This window comes from Gouania willdenowi, chromosome 6, assembly GCF_900634775.1.
Source record: "Gouania willdenowi chromosome 6, fGouWil2.1, whole genome shotgun sequence".
NCBI lineage: Eukaryota > Metazoa > Chordata > Actinopteri > Blenniiformes > Gobiesocidae > Gouania > Gouania willdenowi.
In genome coordinates this window covers 35,570,744-35,587,069 of record NC_041049.1, presented here as the reverse complement: position 1 = coordinate 35,587,069, position 16,326 = coordinate 35,570,744, and the positions used below count along the sequence as shown (strand labels likewise).

Here is a 16,326-nt window from a genome sequence, read left to right as displayed (position 1 = left end):
GTTAAGTTTTTTTTTTTACATTTGGAAAATGCACAGCTGAGGTGGTCCCAGGCAGCAGGTGAACACACTTTCTTCCGAGTTGATGTTTGATTCTGTTAGACTGTTCAAATACAACACAGTCATTTCATGGTAGTTATACAAAAGTGTTTGTTTTAAAGAGTTAAATATTTGTTTCAATGGGGAAAAACAGCATCGCGGTGCGAGTTCGACCTGAAACTTGGTCAACGGGTTCCAAATACCCCAAGTGCCCCCTCACACCCTGAGGTCAAAAGTTGAATAGGTTTCATTTCGGGGCTGTCCAGAAGTGAAATAAAATTTAAATAAACTTGCTTTTAAGATAGATTTCAAAATATTTATTTTAATTTTATTTCACTTCTGAACGGCCCCGAAATGAAACCTATTCAACTTTTGACCTCAGGGTGTGAGGGGGCGCTAGCGCACCATCTATATCTATTTCACTACACAGCTCCTCACCCGAGCAAGAGTCACGTGTGTGGCCAGAGCCAATCGCTGCGCACACAGCCAAGCAGACACGGACTGTAAAATCACGATAGAGAAGAAGATAGTTTAGACCAAGACACGGGAGCTCTCTGAATAGATCATTTGAAACCGTCAGCCACTGGTGAGTCTTTTGCAGACAACTTTCCCAACCAATTCAGTGTTCAAAGGTAAAAAATTATTTTTGTTTTTTTAAAAATAGACAGCCGAATTGTAGATAATACTTTAATTTACTTACTCACTCGTAGTTTGGAGCTTTACGTTTTGTTTTGCGCAGTTTTGTTACTTTTCTGATTGGCGCTACAATGTTTATGGAGTTTGGTTATCAGCGTCTCAAACATTTTACGGGAACACACACACAAGGTATTTATTTATAATAAAAATAAAAATATACTAAATGAGTAAGATAAAACACAAAAAATGCACAAAAAGACTACCGAAAAATAAAAAACACACATAATGACTCCAAAAAACATACATTACAAAAAATATAAAAATAAGTTGGAAAAAAAACAAAACAACAAACACATTTATACAAAAAATGCACAAAAAGACAACAGAAAGATACACAATGACTCCAAAAAACATACATTACAGAAAAATACACCAAACAAAAAAATATAAAATTGAGTAAAAAAACAACAAACACATTTATCATGTTCATGTCTCATAGAATTTAACTAGGGAAATCACACACACTTTTACTTTGCACCAACAAATATACACCTTTATAACACAGAGTACAGAGTATGTACACCTCTTTGTACATCCAACCTTCAAACACATACTAATTTGGCCATAATTAACTTTACTTAAGCTCCCACATGAATGCATACTTCCGACGGGCACTGTACTAGTTTATACATAAGCTGCACAAGAGATAATACAGATGAACAGAAGAAGCTGCCAGCAGAACCAGAAATGTGGATGGGGACCTTCACCCGATGGAGTTAGCAAAAAGGTGACTAGCTGGTTTATTAGGATACCTACAGAAAACAGGGTAGGATATGTAAAAAAAAAAAAAACCACAACAAAAAAACATTAATTTTAAGTCTTTTAATGCTAATGGGAGATGAAGCATTCAAAACCAAAGAGAATGAGCTTACACACATATTTCCCTATTGCCTTGGCTTAAACAGACTGTGTGATGAATTTTGTATTGCAATTCTGGCTCTGAATTTCCCGCATGGTCCTACAGACATGACGTGAAATGACGTTGATGCGCATTCTCTAAGGCTTGGAGAGGCGCCCCACTCTGCAGACATTAAGGGTCGGATTCACTAAGATCTTAAATAAAGGGTAGTACACCAGGTGCCTCTCAAAATCCTAATGTTATCCTAATGATCTTGCTGATCTAAATTGATTAGTTGATTCTCAGTCTAATGGTTGTGCTCTCCAAAACAGGTCAGCATGATTTTGGAATCATTTGGAAGTCTAAATATGCACAGTAGTCTGTTCAATTGTCAAAATTAGTTTAGAACATAATACCATGCAACACCATACATAAATTTGTTGGAACATTTGATAAATTCATGACAGTAATTGACAGTCAGGTGGAATTAGAACTTGACTAACGAAGGAAGAGTTTTCCACATCTCAGATGACCAACCAAACAGTTTGTTTAGTTTTTCTCAGTCGCTTTGGTGCTTTTCTCACATCACTATTAACATTTGCACAGCAGTTAGTGCATTTCTCAAAACAGTTAGTGCAAACTGAAAAACCTAGTGGATAACCTGTAAAAGCACGTCACTCACTCAGAATGGATAGTCCATTCCTCATAAGCAAGTATTCATGTCAATGAAACTCCCAGTGTCATCAAAATGAGAAGTCTTGACACCATAGTTTATGAACACGGTAGTCAAATGTCATGTTTTCATTTTGACAGTTTATTCTCTCAGTGTTTTCCAATGCAAAAAAAAGGTCAGAACTCAGTGACACTACCTGAAAAAGACATTGAATATGTACGTTTCACATTTTTACTGTATATGCTCTTTGCAATTCTACAGCATTGTGCAAAAGAAAAATACACTACAGTCACTTATTTAGAACAAACATAGGAAACACCCTTTTTGTAGAGCCGTGCACAAATGTGAACAATATACTGTAACAGTACATATTGTAACTGAACATAGGTAAATCATTCCGGTACATCCAGACGTTCCTGTCCTGGGATCGGGGGTGGGGGGTGTCCACGACCCAAGACAGACGGAGGCAGACGGACAAACGAGCAGGAAGGTCCCAGAAATGGAGACCACAGGAGGCAGAGGTGAGACGAAAGCTGGAGCCAATCTGGTGAGAGTTCTCTGAGTTGAGCTCTGAGTAAGCTATGATCTGGCACTGGCTGATGGTCAGGGTGCCATTTATATGGGACTGTTGATTGCATCCTGCAGCTGGAACTCATCAGCAATCAGGCCACTCACTCACAGCACCTACAGTACCACTGAAGGTTAAAAAAGAAAAGCAAACAGGAAAAACAGCGCCCCTAGAGGTTGAGGGCGTGACAGTGGATGCCTGAATGGAGGGCACAGCCAAGTCATGCTCCTGGGATGGGAATAGGAGCGGCTGGTACCCTAAGGAGCACTGAAAGGGGGACAGTCCAGAAGTGGAGTTTGTGAGGGTGTTGTGGGCATACTCAACCCAAGGCAGGAAGGTGCCGCAGGGTTGTCCCCAGAGATGAATCTCAGGAAGGACTCCATCTCCTGATTGATGCGTTCCGTCTGTCCATTGGACTGGGGGTGGAACCCTGAAGTCAGGCTGATTGTTGCTCCAAGTGCCGCACAGAAATCTCTCCAGACCTCGAATGTAAACTGGGAACCACGATCGGTTTCGCGAGCTGTGGGAAGTTTAGGGAGAGCAACAAAATCAGCAACCTTGGAGAACCGGTCAGGTTGGCAGTAAAATTCGAAGGGGGCAGTACAGTGACGAAATTCACCACGATGTGGGACCATGGACGACTAGGAACAGGCAGGGGCTGCAGAAGACCTGAGCTGGGCTGAGTACATATTTTGTTACAGGCTCAGATGGAAAATGCTGCAACAAACTCACGGGTGTCATGGTCAATGACAGGCCTCCACAATCTCTGACGAAGGACGCCAAGGATGCGGGATGCTCCAGGATGACAGGTAACACAAGAGGAGTGGGCCCACTGGAGAACCTGAGAGTCAGAGAGTCAGGGATGAACAAGGTGTAGGTCGGCTTGCTGGCTCTGGCCTTGATGAACCAGGGCCTCTATCTCCCAGGTGAGGAAGGCCAGGAGACAGGTCTTGGGGAGGATGTTCTCAGGCTCAGGAGGTTGCTTCTCTGTGGAGAACTGACGGGAGAGAGCATCAGGCTTAAACTTACGAGAACCAGAGTGGGAAGTAAGGGTGAAGTGAAATCTGCCAAAAAACAAAGTCCAATGAGCTTGACGGGAATTTACTCTTGGTTATTGTGGTCTGTCCAAACAATGAAGGGGTGTTCTGCACCCTTGAGTCAGTGCCTCTACTCCTCCAGAGCCAACTTCACCGCTAGCAATTCCGATTACCGATGTTGGAGTTCTGCTCGGCTGGGAAGAGGCATCTGGAGAAGGCACAAGGCACTTGTTGTCACTGGGGGACCGCTGGGAGAGAACAGCCCTGATCCCAACATCCAAGGCATCCACCTCCACCACAAACTGGAGACTGGGATCTGGTTGAATGAGGACCGGGGCAGAAACAAATCTGAACTTGAGCTCACTGAAGGCCTGAGTAGCCTCTGGGGTCCAGGTAAACGGCCGGGAGGTGGAGGTGAGTGCTGTGAGAGCGGCGGCTATTTTACTGTAGTTCCGGATGAATCTCCAATAGAAATTAGCAAAACCAAGGAACCGTTGGAGCTGTTTGCGGTCCTTGGGTACGGACCAATCCTGGACTGTGGAGACCTTTACCGGATCCATGTTTAGCTCCCCTTGCGAGATGATGTAGCCCGGGAAGGTAACAGCGGGAAAGTGGAACTTGCATTTCTCAGCCTTAACAAAAAGTTGGTTTCTGTGAAGACTCTCTAGTTCTAGAAGCACGTGCTTGACATGCTTCTCCTGAGAATGTGAAAAGATGAGGATGTCGTCGATATAGACAAAAATGAACCGGTTGATTATGTCATGAAGGATGTCATCCATGAAATGTTGGAAGACAGTAAGTCCGAAGGCCATGACGAGGTACTCAAAGTGTCTTAAGGGAGTATTGAAAGCTGTCTTCCACTCGTCTCCCTCATGATGCGAACAAGGTGGAAGGCGTTTCTGAAGTCCAATTTGGTAAAGATAGTGGCACCGTGAAGCAGGGTGAATGCAGAGCTGATAAGGGTTAACGGGTACTTGTTCTTAACTGTGATGTCGTTCAGTCCTCTGTAGTCAATGCAGGGCCTCAAGGAACCATCCTTCTTGCCAACAAAGAAGAACCCAGTACCCACGAGGGACGGATAATGCCGGCTGACAGGGACTCCTTGATGTACTCCTCCAAGGTGGAGTGTTTGGGTCAGGACATTTTATACAACCGACTGTGGGGCAGCGAAGATCCGGGGAGCAGGTTAATGGGGCAGTCAAAAGGGCGGTGGGGTGGCAGAGTCTGGGCCCTATCCCGGCTAAATACAGGGGAAAGATCATAATAAACTTCAGGAACAATGGAGATATCTACAGGCTCAGGAAGCACTGGGTTAGGAGGAACTGAGGGAGTCAGGACAGAGCGAAGGCAGTGGGCGTGGCAGAAGGAGCTCCAGGAAATTACTCTCTCCTTACTCCAGTCAATGTGAGAGTTATGTGACCTTAACCAGGGGAATCCAAGGACTGAGAGCGAATTAGAGTGGCTAATGAGGTGGAAACTGAGGGACTCTTGGTGATTACCTGCGAGGGTCAGGGAAACAGGAGTGGTCTTGTGACTAATCTGGGCCAAGCGTAGCCCATTGAGGGCTCGGGTTTCGAGAGGGGACGACAGAGGGACTGTAGATATCCCAAGGAGTCCACTAAGTGCCCAGACTGATGAATGAAGGTAGCTGGAGGCGTTGAGGGGAATTGGTTAGTGTGCGGCTCACCAGTATCCCCTCGGCTACTGGTGAGCCTGAAGCTCCTGAAGCGCCCGGTAGAAGGCATCCTGTTGAGACATTCGCACCATTTCTTCCCTCGCTGCATCGCAAGGGACGATATCCGCTGCGATGTGGACGAAAATCTATGGCCAATCAGAGAGCACCGTATGGATGACCAGGAGGATGAGGATGGTGGCCAGGAGTGGCAGGTTGATGACAGCGACCAGTGAAAGTGTTACTTCATATGAAAGTGAAACTTTATATCCAGCACTGTAAGCTAGATATAATTTTGTTTGTGTTTTTATTTTGTATATGTAGAGAATACTGTATACATTTTATTTGTATGTACTCCAATGTACAGAAGTTAATTTATGTGTGTGAATAAAAATGGTTACAATTTCCTTTGCAATGAGTGCAGTGTGTGATGTCAAACTTGAAGGCTGCTCTTACTGTGAAATCCTTTTATTTTTTTAGTGACAAAACATCTAGGCATTTTCACTTGCAGTGCTTACACAATGCCAAAGGGGCACTGACTATTTACTGTATATGAGAAGTTAGTTTTGACAAAACGTTTTGGGAGAGATGAGCTTTTACAGGTGATCCATGGTGTTGTGCTGAACCATCCAGGTTTTTTTTGGCAAAAGCACTAAGTGAATGCAAATGAGCCAAAGCAATTGAGAAAGATATTTGCAATTTTGATGGTACCGAGTCTTTATATGAGAAAGGGAATCTAGTTTTGAAGCATGTGTGAACAGTTTTGGGAGAGATATGAGCTTTTGCTAGTGAGCTAATTTTTCATCAAACAAAGTAAGTACAAATAAACACAATTTCAGGTCGTCAACATTGAATTTGGTAAAAGTATATTTTAAATTTTTTTTTTTTTTAATTTTTTGCTATATTTTAAATACTAACTTATTTTTAGCCCTAAATACATAAACAAGGTTTTAAGCAAATTTTAAACTATTTTCCTCTTCTCTCATGAACAACTTAGCAAATGAATTGAGCGAATTAATTATACAATGATGAGTTCACATTTAACAGTCCAGTCCTTATGAGCTCACCGGTAGCCCTTTTGGTTTCAGTCCTTTTCCCGTGCATATTGTGCAGTGCACGTTTCAGGTGTTCTCAGCTCCATTGGGGACAGCCAAAGGCAGTTATTCCCCCGGCATGTCACTGGTTAACAGGTCGGCGCCCAAATTTATGATCTTGGGACGTGCGTCGCTCTCAGCGAGAGGAGACGCCCAACACTCCACAGGATCAGTCTGCGTGCCAGAGAGGAACACCCCTGACAGTTCCAAGTAATTTACGTGAGACGCCAGGTCAAGCAGGGAACCTCAGCTGGAACCCTGAGCAGCACCAGTTCCTATTAACTGAGTCTCTACTTCACTCGCCACTACGGGGACACCGTGAGGGGGGAAGGAGTCCTGCTCAGACAGGAGTGGCCGTCTCCAATGGAGGCTTTCAATCAATCAATCAATCAATCAATCTTTTATTTGTATAGCGCCAAATCATAACCAATGGTATCTCAAGACACTTTACAGTAGAGCAGTCTTAAGGACGGACTCTTCATTTTATGGATACACACATATGCATATATACGTATAACACATACATATGTATCCCACACCCAACATGAGGCTTTGTGTTCTTCCCACTTTTCGACCAGTTGTGGTCCAGAGCAGGCGCTAGTTCTGCCAACGTCCAGTGACTGGAATAAAGAGAATCCGCCTGTGGACAGATAAGTTGGCAAAAAAAAAAAAACGCGATATAGCTGAGAGAAGATGTATTTGAATGGGGTGCGTCTGTCCGCGTCCTCCTTTTATAGGAGGTGGGTCTCCCCCTAGCGGACGGACGCGCTTCACCGGCGAATCAGGATTGGCAGATTGAAATAAATGCTTCTGAGGAATGTAGACAGAGGTTGCATCCCATAGTGAAACATCTCACAAAATATTATGTAATAGAACTACATTTCAAAACACAATATGGTAGAACAACATTGAAAAAGACGAGTATAACAATAGCAGGGGTTATATTATGGAACTGCCTAAAGGATGAAATGAAACAAAGCACCAACATTAAAAGGCTTTTTAAATCATATATCATTAGTAATTTTCACCTAGGACAGCAAAAATGTATATGTATATAATGGTATAAATATATTATTACCTAAACAAAATAGGTTTTTGTTGATTTATATATTGCTACTCTAAATGTAATCGATGAAATGTCATAAATATTAAATAGTATAATATTATGTACATGTCATATACATTCATGTGTATGTATGTATGTATATGTGCATACGTATGCATATATGTTTGATGTGAATGTATAAACTGTATGTATAAAACTTGTGCAGAATATGTATTGAATGTATATAACTGATTGGGTCAGTACAAGAACTACAATCTGATGGGTAGGTGGACATGTTGATGTTACTGTATGTAAGTATATATATATATATATATATATATATATATATATATATATATATGGCAAGCCGTTCAGGAAATTAAATATATATATATGAAAGTTTGAATTAATATATTAAAGTCTGAATATACTGTATATAAGAAAAGTGTGAATATATATACGTGTATACATTTGCTCGATTGTCAGTTATTTTGTTCTTTGTAAAATAGCTTGGAAGTAGGGGCAGCGTTAAGCTTCCTTCTGCCCCTTCTCAAACATTACTCGGGCTCTTTTAAATGAGCAATGATTGCTTTATATTGTTTTATGTTTGAGATAAATAAATAAATCTAATCAAATCAAATTCTTTCACTTTCTCATACACAGCGATAATGCAGAGCAAAAACAGTTCCCTCATTATGGAAAAAGCACATATAAGTATGTTTTCTCCTCATCCTCAAAAATCATCCTCTGTACCACAGAGCAGGTGTCTCAATGGGTCCTTAAGTAGGGGACGACAGATGGCCAATCCTGCAGGAGATGATCAACAGCTGGATGAAGACAGAGCCATCAGGTGCAAACATGACGCATAATTTCATGCCACTCAATGTCAACAAAATCAAAAAATGATGCAGCTCTTCTTTTCTGTAGGCAGACACAGAAAAGTGACTGTAGACTTTCATGATGAGTGTCTTGATGTCTACTGACAGCTGGTCACAGGAATGCTTGTAGGCACTGTGAGCGATGAGAGCTGGACATTTAGTCTTCAGGATGCAGTTAACACTGTTCATTAACTGAAAAACTGAATGATTTTTACAAAGGTTGACATTGGCATTATCAGCAGAATACGATGTGATGTTTTCCAAATCAAGTCCATATTTTTCTAAACAACTCATCAGAGCCTTGTAAATGCAATCTGCTGTAAAATCAGCCTTCTCGACTCACTCTTGGAAACTTTGTCACGGTCCTAAACTCTTGCCTTTTCTCTTCTCTCTCTGCCTTCAAACACCCTAACGAGGACTTGCTTTTTTACTAATTTGATCTGTGCCAGAGTCCGGATGCATGTTCACACCTTGCAGACTTTTCGGGGCATCAAACCATGGTGCGGTTAAAGAGAGCTAAAGAGGGCTGGTGTAAATGTTTCCTTTATTTTATTTATCAACAACAAGCCTTTAAATCTCGTGACTATCATTGTTGTAGAAGTGATCATTGATGGGCTGGAGGATTCAGTGCAGAAGCTAAAGTCACGAGTACAGTCTGAGGTTTGGACAAGTATTTATTTCCCTTTAATAAGGCTGTTGGGTCTCCCCATCGTGGATATACATGTATATGCAGGAGATTGTTATACTGGAATTACACTGAGGGCAGATGTTCCATATTATACACAGACTTCAAAAAACAACACTAATAGAGCCTTACCTTCAGGTTGTAGAAATCAGCAAGAAGAGAGTATGAATACAGAAAAGGGAAAATGGCACAAGAAGAAGAAGGTGGATGAAGATGTCTGAGTCTGACTCGGCCATCAAATAACTTAACACCAGAAAAAAACGTACAGATTTACGCACAGTCCATCTTAAATAGGTTATATGGAGAACCATTTACCATAAATATCTGTAATTTTGGGAACTGACATACATAAAAACAATTTAAAAAGCAAAACACATTTAATCTTTAAATGTATTCTTAATTTCTTCTGTCTGTCGAACAAGTCATTCGTACGTTTCTTCTCAGTGAGGGGGTTGGGCCTATTTTCAGACCTTGACCACACCTGAATCAAAATATTTTTGAAATAGAAATACAACCCAGTTACCCCCCTCCATTAAAACCATGTAAATTAGTATAAAACAAACAATTTAAACAGCACAGTCAACTCATCACAAAATGAACGCACAGAAACACGGAACAGCAAGAACACAATACTTTTTTCTTTTACTTTTTTGAGCTTTCATTATTCCCTCCTCATGATTCTCTTTGTCAATCTTTTAGAGCTCTATTTTGGCCACACAGTAGAATTGTACCATCCCTGCTTTACAATGGCTCATCGTAACTGCGAGGCTACTCTCCATTGCGTCAGACAGTTAAGCAGTGATACATTATGATCTCTTAATTTCACAGTGTGGTGGGACTAAAGGGTAGAGGAAAACATTTATGGGGGTAAGCAGGATTGGAGGAACCACAGCAATTATTACAAAACAAATACCAAGCTCAGCCATCCTTCAGCAAAGCTTCACATCCTTCATTTGCAGTTTTTCTGGCTGACCAGTGTGGATGGGAAGGCCTTGTTTGGCAGGGTTGAAAATGGATTGAATGGCAGAAGAAGAGTCAAGACGAGGAAGGGGTTTGAATAAAGCTGACAGGTCATTTATTGGTGGGTCTCCAAAGAAGCGTGGGGTGACACGTGTTTGGCGAATTCCAGCTCATGAGGCTCAGGCATGATGCACCAGTGCCCGCCTCTTGCGGCTGTAGTAGTGACGCATTCCGGTCTGTCGGGCAAAGTTCATCATGTAGTTTTGTTTACGCGTGCTGTAGTGGATATAAAGATACAAGAACGAGAGAAGAGGAAGAGTATTAAAATTATTGAAAATATATTTGAAAAAATATACTGCGTTCTTATGCATGCTCGTAGGGTAAAATGCAGCTTTCACACTCTCAAACATCCAAATTAATGCTTTTAAGTAGTATTATTAATACATGTAAGAGCTGCATGGATCTCATGAGTCAGAGTCTACATGTTTATTTGCCGACAGTGAACAAGAGGATACTACAGGATTAACATGATGGTGGAACTAACTACAACCTTGTACACACGTACCAAAGTATTTTTGATGATGAACACATTCTTTCTTTTAACAATGCCCCCCCCCCCCCCAAAGAAAGAAAGAAAGAAAGAAAGAAAAAATTAAAAAAAATGTACATACAAATCTGGTGGGTGCAGTGCATGTACAACAAGCAGGGGGAAATGCTGTTCTGGTAAGTGACTTTTGACTACGAAAAAGCAGTTTGAGCTATGCTAGCTGCAGTGTGCAAATAACAATTTAAGACATCTCTTACAGTGTAGCTAAAACCACTTTTTATGCTGAAAACAAATGTATTTGGTATGCATAGTGTTTTATCTGCTCCAAGAGCAATACTCATAAGGAAGGCATTTTTTTTTAATTGCCAGCCTAGACCCACGTCAGCCATTTTAAGGTGTTTTGCTTCATTGCAACAGCATTACCTATTTAAAGAAATAGAGTCAAGTTGAGTGCTTATTTTAAGTTTTTTCCTGTTCTTAGATACCTGAATCTGTTAACTGTGATTTCCATTTGCACTACAGAATGCATATTAAGCTACATGCTCAGTTTAGGACATCTAAAAAAAACAGGACACAAACCTCTCAACACCAGGATTGTACACCTCTTAATCATTCACATAATAAACTAAAACTTGTAAAAGTAGTAGGCTATTATAAAGAGGTGCAAATGTTTATTTGTTCCCCTCACTTTCGACCTTTTGCTTTACTTTAAAATATGTTTTGGAAAACAAAAAGACTGAGATTGAATCATTATGGCAGTTTTGTTACAATTACTATTTCAATTAGCAGCCACTTTTTTCCAAAGTGACATACAACACGTGCAGTTAGGGTAAAGGGACTTGTTCAACATCCCACAGTGATCCAGGTTGGATTTGAACCGTTCACCCTCCTATTACAAGCTGGTTTCTTAATGGTAACCTGTAACCCACACGCTTCATTACATTGTCTCCCAGCATCAGAACCTTTTCGAAGTGCCTGTTTGAGTTTTATTTTACTTTTTTTTTACTTGTCTGCACATGCTGTCAAAGGTCAACACTACAAGAAGTGCAATCATTATAAGACAGCAATGCATGTTTTGTTATTGCAATAAAATAAATTGATTTATTTTATTGCTTAATTGTGACCATCATCAGCCCTCCCTAAGGAAGGGTAAGAAATCTTTTATTAGAGGGAGGATAAAAAAAGGGAGAGCAGTGTTACACCTAAGTGGAGAGGGAGGGGAAAGGGAGCAGGGAGGAGAGACTCAAGGTAGGAAATAGGGTGGGGAAGAATAGATTGTTTTACAGTGATGGTGAGATGTGAAGTTGTAGAATATATTGTGCTTATTATGATGTGTAATCAAGCCAGTATAGTGAAGTGTGAAGCTTAGCTATAATGGTGGTGGCTGTGGACAGGGGGAATGAGTGAGTGGTAGTACCTAAAGCAGGTATTTGGGATTAACGTGTCTAAAGTTAAGCCCAGTATGAGTTTTATCCCACATCCCAACGTGAGCCAGTGCATCGTATACCAGTATATGTGCAAAAACCGTTACCGCAAACCCAGGAACTGTCCCGGGCCCGCAGATGCAGCCAGGCCAGCAGAAAGAGTGGGGGCCAGGGAGCCCCAGGCCACCCTCCCACGGCCGAGCAACCCCCCAGACGCCCCCAAGATCCCAGGGCGCGAGGCAGCCACCGCCCCCTACACACACATCCGAGGAAGCCACAAGCAGCCGAGCACCCAGCGCATCCCGCAACCGACCCCAACCCCCCTACCAGCATCCCGCCCCCCCACCCACACCCAAGCACCCAACCCCCGAGGGGAGGGCCCAGAGAGCCCCCCGCCCGAGACCCCAGCAGAGGAGGCCTTACGCCCAGCAGATGGCCAGAGCCGCGCCGAACGGGCAGCCAGATCGCCTTTCCCTGATGCCGCCCGCGCGATGAGTCCTAGACAGCCTGTGTGCTCGTTTTAGATCCTTGATGATATGGCCTACGTGATTTACTTTAAGTCTAAAGTTTTCATTAGTCATTTCATTTTGCCGTTTTTGTCTCCGAAAAGACTGTATTAAAATGCATTTCGTGACGTTAGCTTGGCACTAGCGTTAGCTCGGTGCTTGTGTTAGCTCGGTGCTTGTGTTAGCTCGGTGCTTGTGTTAGCTCACTTGTTAGGGTTTTGCAGGTTCATCATCTTCATTTTCATCTCGCTCCGCCGGGTCAGAATCTGGCTCGAACATGTAAGGCTGAATGGACAAGTCTTCCGTTGTTGACCGTTTGTAAATAACGTGTAAATAAACATTTTCTGCGCCGCTAGAAAATCGTATTTCTTCTATCAAACTACAAAAATGGCCGAACAGGGTGGAGTTGAACCGAGTGTCACCTCTGCAACCTGGAGAGGGGGCGGGGTATGAAGTGTCTCATTTGCATTTAAAGAGACCGCACCAGGGGTAGAAAAGGGGCCTGTGGAGCTATAATAATGAGGAATTCAGACCCAAGCATTGCAGTTCCGCTTTTTATAGACCACAACTGTATGATTTATATCTAAAAAGGAAGGATTTAAAAGCATGATATGTCTCCTTTAAAGAACTCTAAATAAATACTTTGCATGATTTTGACTTATATGTAGTCCCCTTTGGTAAAGCAAGCGTATCCGTCCATGTTCAAAGATATTTGAAGGTAAACTGATTCACTGTTTATCTCTCTATTGATCTTTATTTGTAGAGCCAAGTTAATTTTATTGGTTGAACACTCCTGGATGTAACTTTGTCCTGTAGCCATTACATTTGGTATTGCTATGTAAGTTGACCAGAAGATAACAAGATGCCACCTATTAATTTTCCCATATAACAGGTCACCTTAATCATCGTCAGAACAGTTGCCCACCCCCCTTAGGCTGACCACAATAAAAGGCCACTCTAAAATTGTTTTATTTAATCACATGGCACAATGCCACAAATGTTGAAAGTTCTGAGGGAGCGTGCATGTTGAGTGCAGGAATGTCAACCAGAGCTGTTGTCCGTGAATTGAATGTTCATTTCTCTACCATAAGCCATCTCCAAAGGTGTTTCAGAGAATTTGGCAGTACATCCAACCAGCCTCACAACCGCAGACCACGTGTAACCACACCAGCCCAGGACCTCCACATCCAGCATGTTCACCTCCATGATCGTCTGAGACCAGCCGCCCGGACAGCTGCTGCAACAATCGGTTTACATAACAAAATAATTTCTGCACAAACTGTCAGAAACCATCTCAGGGAAGCTCATCTGCATGCTCGTTGTCCTCATCAGGGTTTTGACCTGACTGCAGTTTGTCGTCGTAACTGTTTAGGTCAGATGGCAGACAGCGTGTGTGGCGTTGTGTGGGTGAGCGGTTTGCCTATGTCAACATTGTGGTTTGAGTGGCCCATGGTGGGGTTATGGTATGGGCAGGCTTATGTTACAATGAACACAGGTTCATTTTATTGATGGCATTTTGAATGCACAAAGATATTGTGACGCGATCCTGAGGCCCATTGTTGTGCCACAGACCTTTTTCACACTTCCGCATTTTAAACCGGAAGCGGTGTGCAACAACTTCCTGTGGCTATAGCTTTAGCGTTAGACAGTGACAAAAATGCTCTGTCTCGGCGTGGTTGCTCTTGTTCTGTCCTGGTTGCTCTTGTGGGGCAAGAAACTCAAACTTTATTGGTATATGATGTTACCAATGTTGTTACACACTGTTACACATATAAATTTGTCCTCTGCAATTTAACCCATCCCCCGGGGGCAGTCGGCAGCCATTTTGCGGCGCCTGGGGAGCCATACCTGTCTTACCACGCTTTTCCGACTGACCCAGACCAAAGGAGGCAGTGGCTCTAAACAGTTAGGTGGGATGACGGTCCGGAATCTGTATTCTACATTACACTGGCACTTCACTTGGGAGGATTTTGTCAGCAGATCCAGTCACCATCAGCCACCTTCAAAGTGGAGCTGTTTCATCTCTCTTTCCCTGGAATAATTTTATCGCACCACCGGCAGCTTGTCCTCTCACAGCAAGCTAGCCAGGCTAAAGCTGCTACTGCACATCCACCCACAGTTAAATAGGAATGTATCAGAATGTTAAAATATAATTTAAAAGTCTATAACATGCCTCTCTTTAAACATTCCGAATATTTTAGCTGACTAAATTAGGTTTTTTTTATTACAGTGTTTATACTTCATATGTTGTAGATAGCTGTTAGTTCACAAAGCTACTTCTTTTCTTATCTTGATAGCTGCGGATATATTTTTCATGGAAGAACTTATACCCCTTATCAAGTTTATTTGTTCGGGTATTTGCCGCTGCGATTGCCTCCGCATCAGCGATTGAAAAAGCTGGCAAGTTGAGCAACGCTGTCGAAAAAACAAGAGCCATCCCAGTTCTTGGAATGAACATGTCACCCATTGAACTTGTTTGGGATGCTCTGGATCAGCATATACGACAGCATGTTCCAGTTCCTGCCAATATCCAGCAACTTTGCACAGCCATTAAGAGGAGTGGACCAACATTCCACAGGCCACAATCAACAACCTGATCAACTCTATCAAAACTGCACATTTCAATGTGGCCTTTTATTGTGGCCACCCTGAGCAGGGGTGGCGCCAGACATTTTCTTTTGCAGGTGCTATGGGGTTTCTCAACTTTTCGGCAGAGGTGCTCTGAGATTAAGGGTTCCCCATGCCGGTTACCAGTACGAGACTACGAGACCGCGACACACACGTGTGACCACATTTACCCGCTCCACAATATTCTGTGGTAAACACAAGCCTACCTAAATAAATACACCTTCGTATGAATATATAATTCAGACACAAGTTTACTTTTTGTGCACATTTCAGCCTCAGATACAATTATCACAAACAAATGTTGCCAGTTTACAACACATCGACTAACAACACAGCCCTAATATGAACAAACATTGCATAGAGATAACTACAAGGAGTCAGAATTTGCAACTAAATCCCCATTAAATTCACAATAGGCTACAAATCATGCATTTACCATGACATTTTCATAATAACACAATGTGTTTGTTGTTGTGGTTGACTCCAAAGTGCCAGGTTACTGGTTTGTGACTCCCCACTGCTGTTTCTTAAGTAGTTCTTCAAAATTCGCAGACATGAAAAACTGCACTCATATCTTAGTGACGTGATGGGAAGAGTCAGAGAGATCCATATCAGTTTATGTAAGTCTATAAATGCATCTCTGTAGGGCACCATGAGGAACAGGAACTCCTTTGTGCTGGTGATAGTATGGCCCTTTTCTTCTTTTCTTTGCAGTAGCCGTCGAACCTGGAAGAGCTCTGTAGACAAGTTTTTTTCACTGATTCCTGAAGGAGGGAGACCGGCCATAGAGGAAACACGTAACAGTTCCCCTTTGCTAATAGCACATTTGTGTTTTGGCTAACATGAGGAAGTAGCCTAAAGCAAACAAAGTAAGGTCAAGAGTTCAACGCGTGCTGCGCTCATTGGCCGAATCCCCTTGTGTTGAAATTGTGTTTTTAGTCTACAAATTAGTTTTATTAATGTATTTATTAATTTTCACCGCCCATGACCCTTAGGCACACCTGTGCAATAATCATGCTGTCTAATTAGCATATTGATA

The 16,326-nt window shown here is 42.3% G+C and overlaps 1 protein-coding gene across 2 annotated transcripts in view; it reads right to left on the bottom strand.

The window, feature by feature from the left end:
• Positions 1–9,193: 9,193 nt before the first annotated feature.
• reln (reelin) overlaps positions 9,194–16,326 on the bottom strand; it is a 316,389-nt gene continuing 309,256 nt past the window's right edge. For both annotated transcript variants that reach the window (XM_028448258.1, XM_028448259.1), the window contains one exon: positions 9,194–10,458. In XM_028448258.1, the coding sequence (XP_028304059.1) occupies positions 10,362–10,458 (97 nt within the window). In that variant the 3' untranslated portion in view covers positions 9,194–10,361. The remainder of the gene's footprint in view (positions 10,459–16,326) is intronic.